The sequence below is a fragment of the Equus quagga genome, chromosome 1 (genome assembly GCF_021613505.1).
Source record: "Equus quagga isolate Etosha38 chromosome 1, UCLA_HA_Equagga_1.0, whole genome shotgun sequence".
In the NCBI taxonomy this organism is placed as follows: Eukaryota; Metazoa; Chordata; class Mammalia; order Perissodactyla; family Equidae; genus Equus; species Equus quagga.
Window position 1 is genome coordinate 182,572,169 of NC_060267.1, and position 24,796 is coordinate 182,596,964.

General features: G+C 40.3%; 2 protein-coding genes across 2 annotated transcripts in view; one reads left to right on the forward strand and one right to left on the reverse strand.

Annotated features, from left to right (window-relative positions):
* Window positions 1-24,796, forward strand: part of MED12L (mediator complex subunit 12L) — a 297,559-nt gene that overhangs the window by 219,140 nt on the left and 53,623 nt on the right. The window contains exons 15-19 of the mRNA XM_046642173.1: window positions 13,654-13,801; window positions 17,846-17,964; window positions 18,623-18,766; window positions 19,630-19,793; window positions 22,564-22,695. Coding sequence (XP_046498129.1) covers window positions 13,654-13,801; window positions 17,846-17,964; window positions 18,623-18,766; window positions 19,630-19,793; window positions 22,564-22,695 — 707 coding nt within the window. The remainder of the gene's footprint in view (window positions 1-13,653; window positions 13,802-17,845; window positions 17,965-18,622; window positions 18,767-19,629; window positions 19,794-22,563; window positions 22,696-24,796) is intronic.
* The window catches only part of P2RY12 (purinergic receptor P2Y12), a 51,263-nt gene continuing 27,612 nt past the window's right edge, over window positions 1,146-24,796 (reverse strand). The window contains exons 2-3 of the mRNA XM_046661246.1: window positions 5,419-5,585; window positions 1,146-3,686 (exon numbers count right to left, since the gene is read on the reverse strand). Of these exons, the coding sequence (XP_046517202.1) occupies window positions 2,644-3,663 (1,020 nt within the window). The 5' untranslated portion in view covers window positions 3,664-3,686; window positions 5,419-5,585 and the 3' untranslated portion in view covers window positions 1,146-2,643. The remainder of the gene's footprint in view (window positions 3,687-5,418; window positions 5,586-24,796) is intronic.

Below are 24,796 nucleotides of genomic sequence, written 5' to 3' on the forward strand. Positions count from 1 at the left end.
ATAGGCAATAAATTCACAGTATTATCTGAAACAATTTATATTAATACTTGGTTTCATCTTTTTATTATAAAAGGAAAATGAGTTTAAAGAATTCAAATAGAGACACATATATAGTCGACAGTGTGAGTTTGTCCCCCCTTACGTATATGGACTAATGTGTGTGCAGATACGTATTTACATTTTAATTATTATAATTCCTAAAGCTGGAGATGGTGACCTGTTCTGTGTCTAATGAGCACTCTGGGATACTCATCTCTCAGTCTATCTTGAATATGTTCAGTTTGACGTTTGATATGGGAGTATATGCTAATATCTTTGGATAAAGAATTCTCAACAAAGTGTGTTTAGAGTTTAATGTAAATTTTTAGTATTATATTTGAAAATATAGGTAATTCCAAACACTTTACAATTCTTTTACAAAAGTACCGTAATATCGTTAGTGTTTCTGGTTTTTTCTTTCTTTTGTGGAGATTGCCATCCAGTGAATTAATTTAATTGAAAATGGGAGATGATGCAGGAAAGTCTTTGCCCACTCCGCAGCTCGCAGCGCCTCACGTGGTCCTGGCTCCTTGAGGTGGTCAGTGTTAATCCACTCTGCCCCTGGCTTGGGTGGGTTGTGAGATGGATCTACCCTTTATTTTTCCCAAATGCAAAATAAGAGGGTTGTATGAGTTGATCTCTGGTTCCTCTTTCATCTCAGATATCCTGGTATTCTCACAGACCATGCACACTTAGGACATTGGAGTCAATTGCATTAGTCTATGTGGCAGAAAAGGCTAGCTTTTGTCCCAGTGGTATGTAGAATATGCTGCTTTTTTGACGCGTGTCTCTGTTCATCTGCACTGACATCCAGTGCTCACTTGTGGCAGTGCCAGAGAAGTAAATGTGGCCACTTGAGAGTAGATACTATTAAGAGAATTAAATAAATTCAACTTTGGGGCCGGCCCAGTGATGCAGCGGTTAAGTTGTCACATTCTGCTTCAGCGGCCTGGGTTCGCCGGTTCAGATCCCGGGTGCGGACATGGCACCGCTTGGCAAGCCATGCTGTGGTAGGCGTCCCACATATTAAGTAGAGAAAGATGGGCACGGATGTGAGCTCAGGGCCAGCCTTCCTCAGCAAAAAAGAGGAGGATTGGTGGCAGATGTTAGCTCAGGGCTGATCTTCCTTAAGAAAACAAAAAAATATAAAAAAATAAGTTCAACTTTGTGCTGAAGTTTAGCTCAGCAGAACTTGTGGAGGGTTTGGATAAAATTGATTATTATTGAAGTTCAGTGAACTTCCTTATACTGCAGCTCACCCCTTTAGTGTCTTCTCATGTTATATTTAGATACTGGTATCTATGCTTTCTATTTGAGAATCACCTCTAAGGGTCATAAATAATAGAGATAAATGATGTCAGCTTCCAAGTGTATTATATGTTTTGTTTATATTAAAAATAATATGGCTCATGTGGCATCTGACTCCATTATAATTTTGACCTATTTTGTCATTTACTTATGAACTAATTGATATGAGGTGTCACCTTCAGAAGACACGTTGCCCCCAACCGTGTCATGAAACAGTGTTGGCAGCTCAGCTTCCCCAGATGGGTTTGGTGTGTGATTGATGTGGGAGTGTACAGGAGGTGAGTCATGCTCTCTAATCTCTTTGAGCAAAGAAATTCCAACAAAGTGTGATTTAGAGTTTAATGTAAACTTTTTGTTGTACACACAAATAACAAGCAGGTAATTCCGAACATTTGAATCATTTTCCTGTTAACAGTTATGCTGTGCAACTGCGTAATCATATTTAACCTGTTTTTCTCACTATGGAAAATGTTCAGTAACCCAAGTAGCAGGTAGTTTCTAGAAGCTAGTTAATAATGCTAAGTGTCAGTGATGGTATTATATTTACTGAAGTTGTCAGAATATTAGTAAAGCTGGTTTCTCTAGTGTTAAGGAAATATTCATATTATTTTGGTATTAGAATGTCATAGAAATAACTCCTTGTTTTAATAACTTTGCCATTTCTGCTCTTTTTATTGGAAAGATATTTTTTAAACCTCTACCTTAATGAAAAATTAAAAAAAAAATTCAGTCCAATCAATTACCATTTCAATTAGTTTAAATCCTTTAGGTTTTTGCTAATAATTAAAAGTTAGTAGTTATTCTTCTTGGCGTGTCCCGCTGACTTCAGTTTTTCTAGTGAGTATCATAAGAGGTCAGCATCTGGTTAGGGGACTAGGATGTATGTACATCTTAAGTGTAACTTTTGGTCAGAAGTTGTTATCAAATTTATCATTCTTCCTTAGTTGATCATAAAAAAAAAAACATTGTGATCAATAATGTATTTAAAGAATTGGAGTAGATACTACTATATGGTTACCCATTTTGCCAAAACCCTGCAAACCATGAATTCTGTGTAGTTTTGCACATAGCATAGGGATTGGATGCTGATTTTTTACTACACAGCTGCAAGGTAGCTTATTTTTCTACATTTTAAGATAGCTTTTAATGCTGGAAAAGTCCTTCTGTAGTCTTGTATTACTTGTTTCAAGAGTCGACTTTACTGACTCAGCTGCTTCTTAGTCATGTTAATATTTTTCATAGTGCTTTCCTTTTAGGCGTTCCGAACGCCAGCAGACGCACTGCTGCCTCCTTGGTTTACATTGGAGTCTCTTCGCTGGGGTCACCACCATCCTGTGCTTTTCTCCTGTTTTCTTGGGCTGGAGACGTTGCAGAATTGGGGCACTTCAGCATAGCCATCAGGGAGCGCTTGAAGGACTTGCAGAGGAAGAAGTAGATGAAGGGATCCAGGCACGCGTTCAAGGACGTCAGCCAGAGGGTGCTCTCCTTCACGTAGAATAGAGTGTTCTCAGCAGGGCAGTCAAAGACGTCCCGGGTCTGGCTCAGCGTGTAGGGAATTCGGGCGAAATGGAAAGGAACAAAACAAATGAAAAACACAGCAATGATAATGAAAACTTTGATGTTCACCCTTTTCCTGGGAGCTTTGCCCGTGCCCCTTGTCCTTACATAGGACCTGTACAGTTCCTTTGTAATGAGCGTATAGCACACAATGACAATTAAAAAGTTAATCCAGAAAATGACTTGACAGATGTAGTTGACGATTTCATGCCAGACCAGACCAAACTCTGATTTGAGGAAAGAGCATTTCTTCACGTTCTTGTCTCTCGGCCTCTTGTTGGTCAGAATCATGTTAGGCAAAGAGAGTAAGAACATGAAAGCCCAGATGACAACAGAGAGGATCTTAGCCCCCAGGAGATTGTTGGGGTTGGACGTTTTAAAGGGCCTGGTGGTCTTCTGGTAGCGATCGATAGTTATCAGTCCGAGGAAGGAAATACTGATGTACATTGTGAAGTAAAATACGACAGAGGTCACCTGGCACACGAAGGTCCTCAGGGGTCCCGTCCCCAGTTTGGCATCGCTGAGGATTTTGAACGGAAAAGTCAGAATCATGAGAAGATCGGAAATGACTGTGTTCTTAAGAAAAATAATAAAGTTGGATTTACTGCGGATTTGGAAGAAGACCCTCATTGCCAGGCTATTTATGATGAGTCCAACGAAAAACAGGAGCGTGTAGAGGAGCGGGAAGAGGACCTGGGTGATTTTGTAATCTCTGGTGCACAGGCTGCTGTTCCTGGCCACAGAGGTGAGGTTGTCCATGGCTGGTGTTCCTTCCTTGCTACCTAGAGGGGGAAGGAAGAGATCGATATTTTCAGTCCTAGACAGTTGATTTTGCTCTTATCTCCGTGGGTCACCTTTTTGGCCAGGCTTCTCTAAAAATTGGCATTTCTAATCCTCGTCATGGCAGTTAGTAGGAACACAGAAATTGGAATCTCAAAATATTTCACCGTGGCAAATATTTCATCTCTAGCAAAGTAAAATAGTCTGAAGACATTCTGTGAAGGGGTGGATACTTGGATTTCTTATCTGTTGAATGTTTGCCTCTTATAGGGCATTTTTGATCTCAGGCAAAAGCCCGCATATGTTTATATATAAAAACTAGAAGAGAAATATTTGGTCTCTGCTTTATTCTTCTCCAGCTTCATTTCATGCCTTTTAACTTTTTTGTTTCTGTTCACAAGTCACTTTTCCTACACTGTCCTTATTCCTGGACTTCATTTGCTCTAGGTCCATCAAAGTGTTCTATGGGGGAAACGACTGAGAATAGCCTATTAGAAGTTTAAAGTGAAAAATGGAAAGACATTTGTATAAGATCACTCGTGGGAAATTTATTGTTAAATGCCGAATCAGAAAAAATAAGCTTCCTTTATAATTGGAAGCTGTTTCTTCTCCATGTTGCTCGATCATTCATTCAAAAATCGGCCTCTCCGAGAGCCGTTCTTCAGCTCCCAGTGTATTTAACCCACGCATATCGCATTTGCACCTTTGCTCAGTATATGTGAAGATTTTACATACATTTTCTTAAATAGCATTCAGTACAAATTTTAAAATAGTAAGAAAATGAGGATATGCATCCTGTAGGTGGTCATTTGTCGGCATTCCTCAGAACAGCCAGGGCATGCTGTCCAGATTTATGGAGTGTATCCTGGTAGCTAAAATAAAATGTGGAAACCATGTCCTTGCGTGAGTCTGTGGGTTATTACACCACAACAGCCATCAGGAAAACTAACACGACTTGAATACATTATCTGGCATCTATGTTTTGAAATTTAAAATGAGGTTTGTAATATTTTTATTTCATCAAAGACAAATAGAATTGATTCTACAGAAAATTGTTCCAAAATATAATACACACAGTAATGTTAAAGGTACAAATATCTGAAATTTTTTTAAGAAGCTTCCATGCAAAAGATTTAAATATGACAAATAAAGATAGCACTAAATTCCCCAAAATGCCAGTGGAATTCTTTTTGCCCTCCTTTAATTATTGAAACTGAAACGATTAAGATTCCTGTTGTCAGAATTATGGCTCCAATTTCCAATACCTCCTCACCTAGGTAACTTAAAAAACAAACCCAATATTTAGTTACGAACAGGGTCGCTGATGTGTAGCCTTCCCTGCTGCTGCTGCTTGCTCTTAGCTGTGCATTCTCTCATCGTTTTGGAACTTCTTCTTTGGGAGTGCTGTTCTGCATAACTTATTTAACTAGTGTTCTTGATATGGAGAATTTCAGCTCCATCTGTATTTAAATCTCATTTTACACTCCAGGTAAAATAAGTAAGCCCATTTGCATTTTATTCCCATGCTCTGTATAATTTTTTTTTTTTAGTGAAGAGGTTAATGGTTGTCACTAACACCATTCATGTGGCTTGCATTTTAATTTTTATTCCAAATAAGTGCTTGCATTGCTATTAATTAAAGGTTTCCAATTTTAAGAAAACTTGAAAGAAAATTACACACACATCATACGGTAAATAACTATGTTTGTCAAATACGTCTGCATATAAAGTTACCTGGTTACTCGGTTGATTCTGATGGATTTGAGTGTATCCAGTAAGTGGTAGTTAACACAACCTGCAGAGTGGCATCTGGTCTTTTCCTCTTAATGTCCTTGCTTAGTTGTTAAAACTCTTTATGGTAAAGAGTTCGCTGAGCTTTCATCAGTAAAGTCTTGCGTGTTCTGGAGAGAAATAGAGGGGGAGAGAGGGAGAGAGGACTTCACAATCAGAATTACCTTCAAACGCTGTGGACTCAAAGCTATGCAGACGCTGGATTTCCGTCTGACTGCTTTTAGGACTTCTGCTTTTATTTCCCTGGGAAATGTGGGGCAGGGTGGGTGAGAAGTCATCTTTTAAAAAGCAATTTAAAATCTTGCGGCTTTTTACTGAAACCTCCCATAGAGTTGATGCTTGATGAGTTTTCTTTTTGGTTATTTTCCATGCAAAGGATCAATCCAAGCTGAGATCAAGCCTTTCGAAGCCCGCTTCCTGGAGAAGGTTGCAGGCTTGCTTTCTCAGATGATTATTCACCTGAAAACACGTTGTGCTCAACATTGGCCGATATATTACATTTGAACAAGTAATTACATTAACTCAAATGTGCTTGTTAGGGATGCTAAGTCTCTTGCTCTTTGTTGTTTTCCTGCTTAATAATGTCATTATTTTAAATCTGTGTTTGATCAACTCTTTGTAGGAGAAACAGTTTCCTCCCATTATAAATTATAAGATTCCGAAATTACATTAGAAAAGAAAAACAGTTGTATCCATTGCCAGGCTCATTATATAAAGTGTCTTTTATGCTTTTCTTGAATAGAATTTAAATATAAACATATTATTCTTTTTTCTTTTAACCTAGCTTTTGGTTTTTGGGGAAGTCTATCATTAAATTGAGGGATCCTTGTATCACTGTTACCTTGATATAAATATTGTTGGTGTGTGTACACACACACACACACACACAGTATTTTGAACTCTCATGTCCTTCTATTACCAGTAGAACCACTTGAGTTGATGCCTTTGCTGGGAACATATATTTTGGTTCTTTCTTTCTTCTGAGTTTTGCGTTATGTCTTTCTCTGCATATGTTAATCTTCAACAGTGGTTCTCAAAGTACAGAACAGCAGTCAGGCTTCACCTGGGAAGTCCTGAGAAGTGCACATTCTTGACTCCAAACCGAGCCTCAGTGAGTGAGAAACTCTGAGCACACCCCTCCTCTGCATTTTAATGAGCCTCCAAGTGATGCTCGTGGGCACGAAAGTTTGAGGACTAGTCGCTTAAACTCACACGAGAATTTTGTTGGCATTAAGAATTTGAAATCAAGCTGTGAATTTGAGTAATTTCGTTTGGAAATTTCAGTTACATAATGATCCTGATCTGTTCATCTAGACGTGTCAGTTTGATATTAAACCCCTGGAAAGGTGAATATTCTCAAGTAATTTTTATTTTAAAATTTTACTATTGTAGTAAACATATATAATCAACTTATTTGTTAATTTGGAGACACAAAATTATACTTTTTGACAGAATTTTTATTCTGCCTACACTTCAGAATAATAATAGCCAACATTTGATTCCTTATATTGTCGTGAATTAACTCATTTTCTGATCTCAACTGCTCTCGGAAGTAGGTTTTCGTATTGTTTCCACTCTCTGGATGAGAGAAGCTGAGGAGCAGAGCAGTGAAGTTAATTAGAGCCCGATTGCAACCCATGCTGTCTGACCGCATAGCCGCCTTTGTAACCACCGTGTGCCTGAGAATCTTCCCATGTCACTGTCCCAATGACCCTGACCCTGAACCAAGGCCAAGGAGGTGAGAGGTAAATGCCATGAATGGAATGGCTGTGCTTTCAAGAAAAGACGAGTCGTACTTGCCTTGATACCAAATTGTAAACTCTAAAGGATGTTTTTGAAGAGTTCCTAAGATCTGCAGATGAAACAAGGATTGTGAAAAAAAATCATGACTGTTGTCAACTAATTGATATGCCATCCTAAAGGGGCACTGGTTCAGGATACTAAAATCGTGCACTTCATTGAGAGTTTATATTTCCCAGAGGGCTGTGAACTGGGATCTGAGGGGAGAGGAGAGGCTCCAGCTCCTGGTCTGAATTGACTCTCTCCTTCCTCTGGTTTAACTCACGACCATACCCATTGGTGAGCCTTCGCTGTGATACTTTCTCGTGGAGGGGGACAGCCAAACACCCCCTTGGACCGCTTGACCCTGAGAGTGACTGCAGTCTTTAAGTGAGAGGCATCTCAGGTTACAAAAGTGTGTTATCACACGAGTGGAAGAAGAGCAAGTTATGTACTAAGACCTTTTGTTCATGAACGACAGCCACACACGCAGTTTGTAATTGGATTGTTGCTACTGGGGGCACGACTAGCTTTGATTGATTTGGTTATTTTCTATGATTGGGATGACTTAGAAAAATGAACTCATTTCCCAGAATTTTTACATGCAAGTGGTTTAGTTGGTTTGTTTATTTTGCCACATCTCCTAAAGGTAATCTGCATGTCTGAAAATATTTGCTTCAAACCGGATTACTCTGAACCCAGAGGGCCATGCCCTGAAAAGGATCCTGTGGTCCTTGTGGAACCAGGTTGGGGGAGGAGGATGGAGAGGTAATTAAACCATTTGATTAGCTCTCCGGCTGGGTTGGTTCTAACATTTTACAGTTTCTGAATGTGGTCATTTTGACATTAGTGAATGTTTTGAGTGAGCACCTACATTTTAAGGCAGCATTTTACTTATGTCACCTAGCTTAGCTTTGCCTGTGAGTATAGAAATTTCGGTTAGATGTAAGACCAATTCCAAAAGTAGAGTCTTGGGCATTGGGGTGTTCAGCAAAACAAAATGCTGCCTCTGGCAATCCAGCTATTTGTCCTCCCTGTCTGGAGTGTTTTGCTTGAAAGTAGAGGAGTAATGTATGCAGTTAAACCCCTTGACATCTGTTATGCTCCTAGGAGGCTCCAAATTCGTTGGGTAAAGGCCTCATTTCCATCATACTGTGGACTAGAAGCCATCATAGAACAGAGATGTCCTATACAAATCGAACTCTAGGATTTTCTTAAAGAAAAACTACTCCAGTTCAGGTGAAGAGCCTGCTAATTTCTTGTTCCTGGAGGACAGCCTCCTCTGCACAGCACGCTGTTCTCCCACGGCAGCCCGAGGCGCGCTGCCGATGAGAATGGGCTTGAAGTTATTTTATTCTAACAGAACAACATGGCGAATGAAAAGATTCAGCTAACAGAAATAACCCCTTTTAAGAGTTCTTCATTTTAATAGATTAAAATAAAAATTTTATGTAAATAAATTGATTGTTTTTAAAAAGTGCTCTTTACTTCTTTTCTCGGGGATGAGGCGGGACGCTGTGTACGGTTCACTTCGTGACAGATGCCAGCTTTGCATTTGAATATTTGAACATACAAAATTAAAGAGTGTTGGGGAAGTTTGAAGTGCTGTATGTTGTTTTATCAGGACAATTGCATCTACTTTATCTGTTTTTCATTAGTCTTTAGAAGAAAAGGAAGCACGTTCAGAGTGGGATTCATTTATATTTCCCTTTCAAAAGAACGTTAACTTATTAACTTGAAAATTCTGCGATTGTTGGGTCACTGGAAATATCAAAGGTCTGAAGAAGGAGAAAGCAGAGCACAGAGCTCCGACACTCACCATCACCATGTCTTTGTGAACACACATGCGTTTTGGCAACATTTCTAATCACTTGTTTTAAAGAAATGAGGGTGGCTTAGAGCCGACTTCAGTTCAGGTAACTCCAATTCTCCTTCTAAGGATATTTGTCTCAAGAGACATAGTTTCATTTCTGTATTAAACAAGCCCTCCAGGGTTTTTGGATGTGCATCCTCCTACTTTCTTGATCAATTAAATCTTGTGAGTGTGAGCTATTATCTGGAGAAAGAAAGTAATTGATCTAGGGGATGAGATTTTTGAGAACTAAGTTTACGAGGGAGATGACGTGTTCAACCCACAGACAGCAGTGGGCTAGCCTTAAGGGGATAACTAGACTTCCTTGCACTCCTCACTTGTGAGTCTGTGGGCAATCCGGTTGATTCTTTCTCCTGCCCAACAAATGTGTCCTGCAGGGAATAATAAATAATAGAGTAATTCTTTGGTACTGATCTCCAATCATTAATATTACTTACAACTATGCAACTCAAGAGTGTTTTAATAATACTTATTTGAAAGAGCAGAACTCATTGGTACCTTTGGAAATATTTGGTCCATTCTCTTAGCTTGATCTTATTCTCATGTAGTATAAATTGTTGTTTGAAGACATATATTTTCTACATGTACAGAAAATTGATATAAACAAATCTCGTAGGCTATTGAAAAACAGTTACCTTTAAAGTGTCTCTGCCTTTCCTCTTTGAAGACTAGTAACAGCTATCATGATTTTTCTAAAAATGTTACTATCAGAAACAAATACCATCTTCACACTGCATATAGCTATTGACTGGTGATTCTTTTCCAGCTAACTGCATGCTGCTCTTGCTTTATAATTCATTCACTCACTCTTAACTCATGACTTTGCTAGTGACCCAACTCCTTGAGCCTTTCAGGGCCAGTGAACTGATAGGAGCTTCAGCTGCCTCACTTCTTCGCCTCCATGCTTCCCTGTATTTTCACTTTTCACTGTGGTTGAGTAGAAAGATGTCCCCATCTTTCTTTCCGAGTTAATCCAGACGAGAGGCCATTGTCTCCCATCTCCTTTGTCAGTCCTGCGCCCCCCAGTCTGGACCTCCTTTATGGAGAGCCCTTTATTGGAAACATAGCTTTGAAACAAGAGTTTGCTGTTGATTGTCCTAATCAAACTTCTCTTTCCTTCCTGGCCCTTGTTCTCGGTGCCCAGCTACTGGTCAATGTCGGGCACTTCCCTCACCTTCACCAGTTCACCGGCTGCTCATACTTCCACCCTGTTTCCTGCTTTCTGCCTCACCACTTTAGAGAAACTCCTCTTTTGAGGTTCGCATGTGGTTTTCTTTTAATAAGCAAGTCAGAGAGGCCATTGTGACTTCTTCACTACATTTGACAGTACTGATGGCCCCTATTGTTAAATGTCCCCTTCCCTGACTTCTGTGACCTTGCATTTTCCAGTCATCTTATTAATTATGGAGACAGCATGTGTATCATTTGATGGCTTGTTTGTCAGCTCTCTGTATTCTTCCCTCTGAAGAGAACCTGGGGCTTTGCACCCCTCCCAGTGACATACTGTTCGTCTCTAAGCTGTCACCTCTGCAGTAGTCCCCACGTCAAACCACCTGTTAGGCATTTATAATCCATTTCCACCTACCTCTCAAATTCCTCTCACCTAGAGGTAAATGCATGAGCTTGCGCCCTTAGAAGCTTCTTGTTTCCCCCCAACAGATTCTACCTAGTGAGTCCATCTTGAAATCCACTGAGATGCACATCCCCTCAGATGCCTGATCCGTTCTTCACTTCCTTCAGATACCTCTTGATTTTGTTCCTTATTTTTATTCCTGCCTCTAAGACCTAGTTTACACCTATAAACTCTTTTGCTCTAACTTTCTCTCTGCCTCTCCTTTCTTCTCTTCAGTTTGTCAGCACTTAGCAGGTTAAGCTTCCAACACAACCAGTTTTTGTTCTTATCTTCGGCCTTGCCCTATTCTTTTAGTCATGTGCTTTTACATTAGTCCACTTATTTACTCATTATTTGTGTATTCAACAAATATTAAGTGCCAAATCAGTGCCGATTAAAGAGAATATAACTGTGAATAAAACAGACCTGGGTTCTCCCTCACGAAATTGACGGACATTAAACAGACACCTGGAGAGTAAGTGAATTATTGTGATAAGGGCCCCAAAGGCCCTCTTCCCCTCCTTGCCCCTCCTGGGGCGAGGGCTTTCACTAAACTGATGTGACAGTGAGGGACCTGGCGCTGTCGTTGTGCGTAGCATTTCCACCAGCGAAGCTGAGGCTATTGAGAGTATTTTAGGTGGCGGAAGGAGCAACAGCAAAGGAAGGAAGTGCCCCAGGGTCCTGGGGGACTTTGAGTAATGTGTGACAGTGTGGATCTGGGTGTGTGCAAGAGAGAAGTGAAAGTGTAGAAACAGGTGGTGGCTGCTGTGTCTGGTACGCTGCTGAGCATTTTATGTACTTCATCTCAGTTATGCTCACAAAACCTTACAAGGAAGGTGCTGTTACCCCATTTTCTCAGACAAACAGTCTGAGGCTCAGAAAGCTCATTTTCCAGGACCATGGAGTTGCGCAGTGGCCCACCCTGAATGCAGTCACGCCCTCCCTCACCCGAGCTTGGGCTGCCATGGGAGCAATGTGGAGCCATAGTATCCTGTGTCTGTGATGAGCGTGTGGGTCTCTCCAGATACCTTCCCTCCTCATCCCTGTTTGGCCTTCTAGCTCTGCCAGTGCTGCTTTGCTGATGCTGAATCTGCACTCCTCGTATTTTCTCAGGGTTCCCGGCATCCATGCATTTTCTCAGGGTTCCCGGCACCTTGTCTCGCCGTAGGTAGATACTCTATGAACGGGTGTTGAGTGCCTTTGCTAACATCTTTCCATCACCCCTCACACAGAAGGTTACTTTAGAACCATTTGACAGATGCCTTCACTGAAAACAGTCGCCAGGACACATGACTGGCACTGCCTGAGTTCTGTGGCTTTCTCAGTGCCCTCCTTTTCCCTTCATGGGGCTCATAAGTACACATCCCGCCAGACAGAAAAGAAACGTGTCAATAAGGCAGTGAACAGCAACACAAACTGGGGACTAACGGGCAGCTCAGGTCATTCAGATGTGCAAGCAGGTGTGGGCATCACTACCTGTGTCACCTTATCCTGTGGTTAGCTCTGTCTTTTGACAATTTGGGGGAGTTTTGGATGCTCAGGATATTAAATAACAAAGCTTTTAGAAGAGGCTTGCTCCTAATTTTTTTTTTTTTTTAAGGAAGGCATATTTGAACACCTGAAGCATTAGTAATTGTTTGGGGGCCGGGTAGCAAGGTAGATTGGCAGGGTGTACAAGTGAATATTAGCAAAGGAACCAGCGCCAGGAGAAGTGGTGTCTTGAATGCAAGGATGTGAGAGAGAAAGACAGAATGACAAACAGGCATGAGAGGAAAGTGGCAGAAACTGGGGAGAAAAGAGGCTCTTCTTTCAGGACTGCAGAAGCCGCGTGCTGCTTTGTGCGGAGTGCACACACGTGTGGAGCCCTCCAGACTAAAGACTGGGATTTTCCAAGTCCCGAGCATTGGGCCCTTTTTTGCAGCCGCTCCTCATTCTGAACACGGTACAGTTTGTTTTCCTTGGGAGACGTCCTTTCTCGTGTACGCCCCTCTGGATTAGATGCTGTTAGGAAGGGCAGGCGCCCGGCGTGGGCAACGGGTCCAGACAGTGAGGAAAGGAGAGAGGCTGAAGGAGAGGGCTGGGAACTCTGCTAAGAAAACGGAAGAGCAGAAGATGCAAGAGAGGGACGTAGACAGAAAAACTCAGAACCAGGCGTAAGAGAGAACGTGCCCCAGACTGTTTAACTCTGGCTGGGAAATACGTTTCTCGGTGTGTCTGTGTTCTCATTATGCTGCGACTAAATAACTTCCTGTCCCGTGTGAGAAGAGCAGCGTCTGAATTCCCTGTGTGGGGGGCGGGGTGCAGAGGTGGCCCAGAGAGGAAGGTGGCCGCAGAACATGTTTACATTTCCAACTGTTTACCTCACCCCTAATGAGACCCACACTCTTTATTGTTTTGTCATTTGGAAATAAATATCCATGTATCTCTTGCAGTCGTGTTGGAAGTAAATGGAACATTTTTTGGTAAAAGTACTTGAGGATTCCAGTGAGAACTTTTTTCTAAATATAAAATATTTAATGATGCTGTATATAGAAAGCCAAGCTTACTAAGAAGTAGCATTTTCCTTAAGGAAGAAGTATGACTAGATAGTATATAATATGATGTGAAATTAATACCACGCCCATCTTTAAACAATGAAAAATTTCTCAGTCGTCAAAACTTACTCTGTAGGGTACGCCCACGTCAAATGCTTCTATTAAGACTTCAGGTCAGTTGACACGTTTTTTTACTTTAGCAAGTTCCAAACTGGAAAAACAGGTGTTGACACTGGAGGTTGAGGTGGACTGAAAGGCGGGCAGTGGGATGCGACGCTGCAAGCCGGCATGGAGATGCTGTGGTCAGTGCATCTCATGGACGCGAAACGCAGCCCCTCCCCTGCAAACAAGGGCTTCAGGATGCGTTTTCTGTTTTTCAGGATGAATCTTCAAGTCATGAATGTAACCAGCGCACAATCCTTCTTTATGGAGTGGGCAAGGAGCGTGATGAAGCACGGCATCAGCTGAAGAAAATTACCAAAGATATTTTGAAAATCCTAAATAAGAAGAGCAGCACCGAGACTGGGGGTGAGAAGCTTTTGCATTTGCTCCATCGTGCTGTCCTCAGGCTCGCTCTCAGCACATCTTTATCAGAGGGGACGTGGCACGGTCACCAGTGTTTCCTCTCCCGAATGACTGCACTTTGAAATATGAGTCAGCACACTGACATTTTGAGGCCTTGGTTCCATTTATAGTGATCTTTGTATTAAAATAGCATGTTCTATAGAGAGATGTAGGTAATTCTCATTTTCTGCTCTTTTTTTAATACCTCTCACGTTTTCTACAGTGCTCTTAAATGAAGTGCTGAAGAATGAGTTGGAAAACCCTTAGTTGAGAAGAGATCTATTTCCCCAATTCTAGTCTGTCCTTTTTCAGGCTTGTGGTTTGACCTGGGTGCTCATATTTGCATGATAATTGAAAATCGTGATGTGTAGCTGCTGATCTTTTCTTACATTATTTAGAATAATTGTAATAGGTCGTGGGGGCTACCCATATCACCAGATGATTTCAAGAGAAAGAGAAAATTGGGTCCTTCTCTACTTGGCATACTCCCTCCCCAGGCTTTTACAGAGTTTTTACAGTGAAGCTGTACCGTCATGTTATGTCACCACATTGCATAATTGGAATTTTGTTAATTATCCACTTCACATTTGCCTAATTACTCTTTTCAAGGTTTGTTTATTTTATTAGGCAGTCTCATGATTGCAAATACGATAGCATTATATATATTCCATTACCACCACTGGTATTTATTTCTCTATTGCTTGAATAATACAGAGAAAGAAAAGTTTGGGTTTTCACTGTGCCAACAGCGCTCTTTCGCACATGGTATGAACCGCCTCTGGGAGCCCTGCATTGTTGCTCAGTCCAAAATGAACACTTTTTTATGAACCTCTCCAAAGGGGGTCCAATGTTGAGACTGTAACAGGATGAATTGCTCATCCACACTTTCCTGCAGAAAAGGACAGATGTACCTAATGCAGAAAGCTCCCTTTCCTCTCCACCAGTAGGAGCACACATGCAGCAACAAGGTACGAGGGCCGCCCGTTTCCAGTCTGAATGTGACGATGCGGGAGTGTGACGTGGGACGAGAGGGTCCTGAGAACACGATGGGAAGGTTACTTTCCTGTGATGTACATCACATTCCTCATGCCCCCCACCCCCCCATCGCCAGTTAAGGACCTTGCGCTACGCTGGCTCCATGAGGGGACGACGCAGAATGTGGAAGGGAAATGAAACCCATTGTTGTAGGCCTGTCATTATTGAACTTGAAAAAAAAGAAGCTGCTCTAAGAAAAACTGTCCATCTGTTGTTTTGCTCTTTTCTCTGAGAGCAAAGAGGAAATGGGTTGCGATTAGAAGGTTAAATTTAGAAGGCCTGCAACCAGCTAACGGAGAATCTTGGAAACTGCTTTCTGTGTACTTGGAAATGGGGTGGACTCTCTCTCTTTTGGAAGGTTCAGTAATACACGTTTTATCTGAATTAATTTGGCAGAGTCTTTCCAGGCCCTGTGGCAGGTTCGGCCTTGGAAGGCTGAGAGGCTGGGCAAGGGGAAGGAAGCAGTGTGGTCTTCTTTTCTGTTGAGTCTACTTCCTTCCTTCGCAAAGAGGTTTTAATGCCAGACTGAGGTCTGTCCTATCTTTGTACCAGACTCTTAAACAAGCAGTTCTCGCTTGTGGACTCACAGATAGAAAAATCTCTGTTGTTCGTGCTGCTTTTTGGGATATCAGTAATAGAAAGCACGGCTGTGGAGAGGCATCTTCAAAGGGGTTTTTTGTCTTTCCCTCATTTTAGATAAAATCCCGCAAGCAGAGACACGTTGATTTGGGATGTAGTGAGCTGTCTTCCGAGGGTTTACGTTCAAGTCACCACCTAAAACCTAGTATGCTCACCAGAAGCCGGCTGACTGTACCTGAGAGTAATGGAAATTTGCCCGCTTTTTTCTCAAAGATGAGGATTGATAAGGCAGGAAAGCAGAGCTTGTGTTAGTATGCGTTGCTCTCCAGCTGCACAGACAAACATGACTTTAGGAACTCGCCAGGAGTGTTCCTAGACCAGCCAGGTCTTACCTAAGGGAGTTTGTGATCTAACGCTTACATGACCTTTCCAGTTGAACAAAATCATACTTCATTTTACATTTACATTGACTAGTTATCTTTGGTTTTCAGTGGTAAGTCTTTTGAAAACATGAATGAAATTTACCGTAACAATCTCTAAAAGGCCAAAACTCCTAGGATGTAAAGATTTTTTTAAAAAGAAGACCAAAATTAAGCAACAAAAGAGCAATAATATATATATTATGAAAGCAAGTTAACATACGACAGATGAGGAAAATCTGAGTTATGACAAAATTGTAACTCATGTAAATATCATTAAAATAAAGTATTCCATTGAGAACCACCACGAGTTTCTTGTATTTTTCTTTGAAAGTGAATGTAAAATACCAGGAAGCAATTACATCTTTTCTCTATGAGATTTTAAGAAGTTAGCTGTATGTAAGTGAATGGAGCCTACTGGCATAAACAAACAAACGAAGAGAAGCGTTGGAGTTCTGTGCTGGATCTGCTTCATCACGTCTGCCATTTTTGTTCCTTTGTTTGTTTTGGGTCCAGGAAGGACTAAATAATTATGTTACCTTCAGTTTTAAAGCACATTGTACCCAACACTACTGGTGTGAGCTTTCAGCCTTGGATTGGTGATGTTAGTAAATGAAAAATTCAAAACTTGGCCATTTTAAACATGCTCATGACCTGTAAGCAGCTATGTGGAAGGCAGAATTCCACACTTAATCTGTGCCTTTGAGAACAGATACTGAAAAGCAAATAGGTTAATGAACTTCTTAGTTTGTGTTCTTTGCTTTATGTTTGGTGTTATTTGATGAAATTGGCGCAATCTTACACCTATGTTCCTCAGCACCTTTTAATTCTGATTTACTCTGGTATCAGGTATTGTTTGTTTTAGGAAATAAGGACAAAACCTGGGTTTTTTTGGGATGAGGTGGCTTAAACTATAATTGCTTATTATTGAAAAAGAAGTCTCCTTTTCTAATGTTACTTTCTAAAACCATGATATTTTCCATTTGCAATATCTTTTTGAGTTCAATGCAGTCTCTCCTGTGTCTTTAATAGAGAAATGTTTGAAGTGACCTTTGTTCTCTGAAATTGAACTTTCCAAATAAGATGTGAGTGGCAGAGCTCTTTATGTCTATGACCTTTGACTACTTAGCATCCCGCTGTTGGAAATGACCTTAGAGATCATATAATCTAATCTTTCCTTTTTGTGTTTAGATTTGTCTTGGTAAATACATATATTAAGAAATATTTAAAAGCAAGATCTAATTATTTTTGGATCTTATCCTTAGAACTCTTGAAAAGAATAATTATTCCTCCTCTGGGATAAGTAATATTTATCACATTTTCTTCAAACTTCTTTATTCTGAATTTATCAATGTAGCACTTTCCCATTAATGTAGAGTAATTTAATTCCTTCCTACCCCTAAAAGTGTTAGGAATCGTGTAAATTTCCTATTTTAAATATTAAACTGTTTGGGAAAAAATATCACAGTGAGTCTCCTAAGATGCCAGTGAAGTTTCCTATTAGTCAGAGTGAGGCTGGGTGATTTTCCCCCCTTCATTGTTACTATCATCGTATTTTAAAAGTCACTTAGAAATGTTCACAGAGGCACATCTCATAGTACCCAAAATCTAGGAACTACTCACTAGAATGGATAAATAAATGATGGTATAGTTACATATTGGAATACTGTATATAAGTGAGAATTATTAATTTTTAGAACAAATTAAAATTACCTCAACAATATGGATCAGTCTGAGAAGCATAATGTTGAGTGAAAGATGCCAGCCGTTAAATGCATCTATCATATAGTTCCATTGGTATAAAATTCTCTGGTATGAGATTTGAGTTTCATGGCATAAGTATTTAATTTGTAGAAATTCATAGAGTTGGTGCACTTTTCTGTATGTGTGTTATACTTCAATAAAAAGTATCCATCAAAAAAGTCAAGCACTTCTATTAAATGGAAAATAATGAATCCACTATGTGTTTGTTTAGTTGGAGATGAAGGACAAAAAGCCAGGAAGAGCAAACAGGAAGCGTTTCCAACACTGGAGACTGTGTTCACAAAACTCCAACTCCTGTCGTATTTTGATCAGCATCAAGTGACGTCTCAGGTGGCCATTTAACGCTGTCTTATCATACGTGTGGGGTAGTCACATTTCCTTCAAAATCTCGTTTGTGCAATATGTTTTTGGCTTTAGTTGTCTTTATAGATATGTTTTTAAAAATATATTTGGAAACATCTCAAACTATTGAGTAGGTCAGTTTTAAGTGTCAGGTTGCCTTCCTCAGCAGAGTTAATTTTTATCATGATATTACTTTTACCTTATGATAATAATCAACACCCTAACGCCATACTTATGTCACCCCATTTTGGTTCTACATCGCTATTGATAAGGGAGAAATCTGTTGATGACTGAAATAAAATACTGTGCAGTTGGGAAGAAACCAAATCTGTTTTGTTTTACAAATCCTTTGATACTCACATAGATGTTATCTGGAAATTAATTAACATTTGTAGCTGTTCCACCTTTAAGATAGTTAGGTCTAGATCTTAATGACAACTTGGTTTATTTCTTCAAATTATAGTTGTAGTAAGGAAGTTGTTTGATTTGTACATGATTTTGGTTTCTGTAGGAACGTGTGTTAACTTTCTTCTAAGTAGAATCACATATAAATTCAAATTTCCTGCTTAAAAAATTAAAATAATTTGACAAATAAAAATTATTTGGAATATTTGCCTTTTAATTACTTCCACTCCTTTCTTCACAGATCTCTAACAATGTGTTGGAGCAGATCACAAGCTTCGCATCAGGGACCTCCTATCACCTCCCTTTGGCTCACCATATTCAGCTCATTTTTGATCTCATGGAGCCAGCACTGAACATCAATGGACTAATTGACTTCGCAATACAGGTGTCAAAGAGACCCTGCTTCTCTCATTTTTAGGGAAGCGAACCTGCCAGGCCTCATACGATTTAAAATGGGCCACCCAGTGCATTTTTGAATAATTGAGAAATTATGAATCAACAGTATTCAACTAGCATTTTAATTGCACCTGTGGTCGTAGTTTTCAGTTAAATAATTATAGTGATAAAATATGTAATAGTCTTTAAAAATGTGAGAGTTTTGAGGATAGTTTTTACTGTCTTTTGTTATTTTGCTTAGGGAAAGGTGAAAGTTTATTTGCTCTTTATAACAGTATATTTTAGATTAAGAGTAAAAAAATAAAACCTTATAATTTGATTTGTCCTGCTATATCTCTTACATATAACCTTGAGTTCGTTTATTATCTTATGTTGTTAGTGAATAGGAGTAAAACTTAGTTTCTGTTGCTTATTCTATTGGAGGTATTAGCTTTGTTAATAACAAGAAAGTAATGATAAACAACTTACATTTTATTAAAAAGGAGGGAAAGGGGGAAAAAAGTGAGAGATGGGTATGTTCTTCTCTGAAATTATCCAGTCCAGAACTTTGGGCCACCATGAAGTTTTGGTAACTATTTTAGTATTGGGTATTGTGTGATTGCGTGTACCATGATGTCTAGACAGAAGAAAAACTGTATAATTTGGTAAAAGATTAAAAATAAAAGCCAGTTTAATTCATTGGGGTGTGTTTTCTGAGACTATAGTTGTATATGTGTATGGTCCTGGGGCAGGATAAGGGGCGAGATCAGGTAGGGTTAGAATGAGTCAATACATCTGTGGTTTACAAGACTAAATGTTTTTCCTGTTTGTTTTGGCAGCTACATTTTTATTCACTCTTTTCTCCCGTTGTAGCTACTAAATGAACTGAGTGTTGTAGAAGCTGAACTGCTCCTGAAATCCTCCAGCCTGGCAGGAAGTTACACGACGGGCCTGTGTGTCTGCATCGTGGCCGTTCTCAGGCGGTACCACAGCTGTCTGATCCTGAATCCCGATCAGACAGCCCAGGTGTTCGAAGGGTTGGTATATAAAATGATGCCATTATTGTTTTTCACATCCTGGAATGTATAACTTGTGATGAAATTTTATAGTGGTTTTAAGAGAAAAATAGTACCAACATTTGTTTCAATGAAAAATTATAGTTAAAGAATAATTTTGCAAGGAAATATTTATCAAAGAAGGAAATATAAACATGAAAAGTATATTCTTTTTAATAACATATAATTCCTTCCTTCCTTCCTTCCTGCTTTCCTTCCCCCGCCCTAGTTTCTAAGAGTAGAAGCCAGTCATTTATAGCACTCTGTCATCTTTGCTACCCAGCATCATGGCTTAGTGTGAATGGTGAACACGTGACAGCTACTTTGTTCGTGTAATTTCAGTTTATATTTGGAGGATCCATCACCAAATGAGCTTTGCTGCATGCACTGTCATCTTAGAGATTTACTTCTTCAATTTTATTTCTTTTATAAATTAAAGATCTCTTCTGACAAGAGTTAATCTAAAACAAATGACTTTCTTGCTTCTTATTCTTTTTTGGTTTGTGTATATTGAAGGCTAAGGTTTTTTCTACTCCCCCTAGTGTCATTGGGCTAAGTAACTGCCTGATGTCATCCCCATTAGAGGCTAACCTTTTGGGGACCAGCGAAGTATAAGGAGCTCTCAAAGAAACTGTACTCAGCTCCTTTTTGTCCACTGCAGACTCCTTTCTCCAGCGCTTTCTAAAAAAAAAGGATAACCTGTTTTTCTTTCTCTTCCATTTTTCCTGCCTGGCTCAGAAGAAACATGGGGTTCTTTGGTTCCGCAGTGCTTTCTTTTGTAATCTGGTACAAGCCATCAATTTATACTCTGCTCCAGAGTGGCATCCATTTAACAGCAACTTTTTTGGGGAAAAGGAAATGCTCGCACATTAATTGTAAACATTGATTATTAAGTGAAATGTGAAACATCCCAGACATTTTTAAATGTGAGAACGTAATCATCTTAGAATTCGGGAAATATACAACTATTTAATAACCCTCAACTACCCTGTAAGGTTGAATAATTAGGACCATTTTATAAGTCAAGGAGCTGGAACTGAGGCCTGTTAAATGAAGCACTTGGAGAAGGGAGGTGGCCAACAGCACATGGCTCTTCCATCTCCCGGGTGGCTGAGACCTTCCTCGTAGGAGCTCACTGGAGCTGCTCGACTAAGACCACACGTCTTAAACTGTGCGGACTCCCATCGTGAAATGGATAGAACAGGTTTTGACAAGTAATTTTTTCTTTTTGTTTGTTTTGAAATTTATTTTAGTATCGTTTATTTTGACATTTTAAATTTATGTTCTATTAAATGTTCATAAGATCATATTTGATATTAACTTTTTTATACAAAGTAAGGATAAGTATTTTCCCCCAAGCTGCTTTTTTTGAGCTTATATGAATGAGTATACTGGACCTCAATAATCAGAGTTTTTCTTACCTCTAGCAAGTGACAACATGTTCAAAGAACACTGGCCTCTGAGCAGTGGGTGCCCACCAAACTCTCAATAAGGGACTGTTTTCTTTAATCACAAAATAACTCTGTTTTCCAGGTTATGTCTGGAATTTTTTTGTTTACGTATTAACCACTGATTGAATAATCTGCTTTCTTATTAATTATGTGACACCTGCTGTAATTGACAGCTTTTGTCAGCTGTCTGGTGGCCCCATCTGCTGCTGTCAACTCATAGGATTTGGGACGCTCCACTGACATTTCCTCCCATAGTTCCCTGGGTTCCACCTGTGGTACCAGTGTCCTTGTGGGCCTGGACATCCCAGGCGCCCTCTGGCTCCCCCCTGTCCCCTGAATAGTGCAGATTGCTCTGCCCTGGGAGTCTGGAGGCTTAGCTCTCTCTTGGATCTGATATGAGCTAGCTCTTTGCCTGTGACAAGCTACTTCACCTTTCTGAGCCTCAGAGCCTTCCTTGTAAAGTGAGGAAGATGAATCAGGGGATTTCTAAAGCACTTTTCAGCTTTAAAAATGAGTCACCTATGACACTATTGTAGTAGTGTTACAAGAACACAAGATGGTAGTGGAATCAGACTCACATATGGGTGGATGGGCCCCTGTGTTTACTTCTGGGTTGTATGAACTTTCGTGTTGTATGGACCATGGTCCAAGAGACCACGGTTCTGACTGGGGAAAATGGCACAGAGTTGGAGTAGTAACAGTACTTCTGACCTGAGAGACGCGTAGAGAATGGTACTAAAAAGAAGGGGCTCGAATTCTTATGTAAGATAAACTAAAATAAATATTTCTAGTTTGAATAAATAAGAAGAATGTGACCCTGAACCATGAATTCATCAAGTTCACGCCAGAGCCAGCTTACAGTCTTGAAAATGGGTTTCCCAGACTGACTGTTTTGAAGAATTGCTCCTTCACATAGGAGTGGATTTGAGGATCTTTGCAAACTCCCTGAATTTGTGTATCTTTTTACTGAAGGGAGGGTCTCTCCTTACCTTTCGTTTTGTGTTCTAGTCTCAGCCACTTAACTGACGGATTCCTCCATCTATGCCTTCTGTGTGGAGGATTTCTTTCACTTCTTGTTAATGCATTTCTGAATTTTTTTTAATATCTAGTATCTCATTATCGTAATCGAAAACTGACCCTTTATTCAGTTATTTACCATTGCCTTAGTGATTCGTGTCAACAGTCTGATCTCTCTTTTCTTACTCAAGTTATACATGGATGTGTTCTCACTCTAAAAGATTGAAACGGTAACATACGTATAAGCAAAATGTGCCTCTCGTCCCCCGTGTCATTCTCCCCAGGCTGTGCGGTGTGGTGAAGCACGTCGCGAACCCCTCGGAGTGTTCTTCCCCCGAAAGATGCATCTTAGCCTACCTCTATGACCTCTACGTGTCCTGTAGCCACCTCAGAAGTAAATTTGGAGACCTCTTCAGGTGGGTAGAAGAAAATCAAAATAACGGGAACAGGGTTATGCCTACGCTTGTGATAGACTCAACCACTATCGTCATCCTTTTTAGTAGTGAAAGTTAATCATAATTGCATCTGCCAGAATGCACATCGAGTTACCTTTCATTGTAGCTATAACCTCCTGTTACAAATTACTGTGCACGTTTAGTTATGATTGCAGTTTTGAGATAAACATGAGAGAAAACATCCTGCATTTTGCACCTGCTGTTACCTCACTTGGAATGTTGCTTCCCTACCATCTGCGACTTACTTTCTCACTTTGTTTGCTTCTCTGCTCCCTTGACCATCCTATTTCTGATAGCATCTCCGACTCCCTGTCCTTCTCTGCGTCTTACCACTTGCCACCCCAACATGTAGACAGGTGCTGGAAAATACATACTTATTTAATGTTATTTTGAGGAAATTTAGATTATTAATTGTAAGTGGGGGGAAGGAAGGAGACAGTAATAGTTGGCAAAATAAATTTGGAATCTAGAAGGAGGTAAGGAAGGAACACCCAGTTGGGGTTGTCTTGGCCCTCTCGTATGCTGCATCCGGTTTGTTTGTCAGTCCTGTGAGCTTGACCTTCCGGGTGTGTCTAGGATCTGACCGCTCTTCACTGCTCTGCCTCTGCCTCCATGCTTGTCTCTTGGTTGGACCACTGCAGAGCCTTCTGACCGGTTTCCCTGCTTGCACGCTGACTCTCCTGAGCATATTACCAACATTTCCACTAAAGGCATTCTTTTAAAACAGGAATGACTTGAAGTTTTCCTGTGGCTTCTCATCTACTGAGAACAAAATTCAAAGTCCTTACCTAGCCTTCAGGATCTCATTTTCTCTTCTGTCTCTTTCTCTGTTCACTCCGTTCTTACACATGAGACCCCTTACTCGTCTCCAAACCAGCAAGCACACCCCTGTCTTGGGGCTTTTGCAGAGCACACCTAGTGCTTCTCCCAGTTCCTTGCATGCTCACACCCACAGTTCATTCTTGCTCTGCCTCCCCGACCCCTGTGCCCCGTACTCTCTGTCATTCTCTGACCCTTAGAGCTTCCTCTCTCGGTACATTATAGATTTATTATGGTCTGGTTCCTTCCTAGAATGTAAACTTCATGAAGGCAGACATTTTTTGTGTTTTCTTTGCTGCTGTATCCCAGTGCCTTCAAGAGCATCTGGCTCATAGCAGACATTGCAAAAAATCTGTTGGATGAAAGATACAGACCAAAAAATCATGGTATTTTCACTGGTGTTGATAGGGAAAAAATGTGACAGTATGTCTTCGTGAATTGAGTTAGATTTCAAAAGAATCCCTTTTAGAGCATTTGAGTGAGTCTGGAAACATCTTTGCCCAGAATGATGTAATAATAATAACCCCCTGTCTTCTTCCTTGATGGAGAGCTTTCAGTTTCAGTTGAGGGTTCAGAGAGCTTTCTCGTACGTGACGTGGTTGTTGCAACAGCCCTGATTTCTACAGTGAACTTCCCAAGAAAGCCCAACAGCCTCTTGGCCCCTGAGCTCCTGCAGGGTAGTGCAAGCCTGTTAGTGAGTTATTCAAGTCATGTGCACTGGGCGTGTGGAGGTTAGGAGACCGACGACGGATGGTGGCGCTTCTTGGGATCAGCGTGGCGGTGCCTCACCGGGAGCAGCACTGCCTGAAAGTCCCTCTACTAAACAGCTGTAATAATGGGATATGAAGCGCCACCTATAAAGTTGTGTAATGGGAGTTTGGGGGGAAATATAGCACTAATCCCGTCTGGTGTATAATCTAATCCATTTTTATTCTGAAGTAATAACACTTTATAACCACTATTCAGATATAGTTGTTGGAAGCCTTAGTAAATCCTCTTAGAGCATGTAAAATGTAGAAAAGCTTCAGAAAATAATTAAGATTCGTAACCAAATGTCTTATTCTTGTTTTGTTCTTCCACCCATTCAGCAACTTAAAAACATTTTTTTTTTTAATTTATTGAGCAGCTACTGCATTCCGGGCACTGTGCCTGGTGCCAATTCCTAAGAAGTTGGAATCAAGAACTCATAATGTGAATCTTCTCTGGGAATACATTACAGTTGCTGCCATTTAATCTGCCCTTA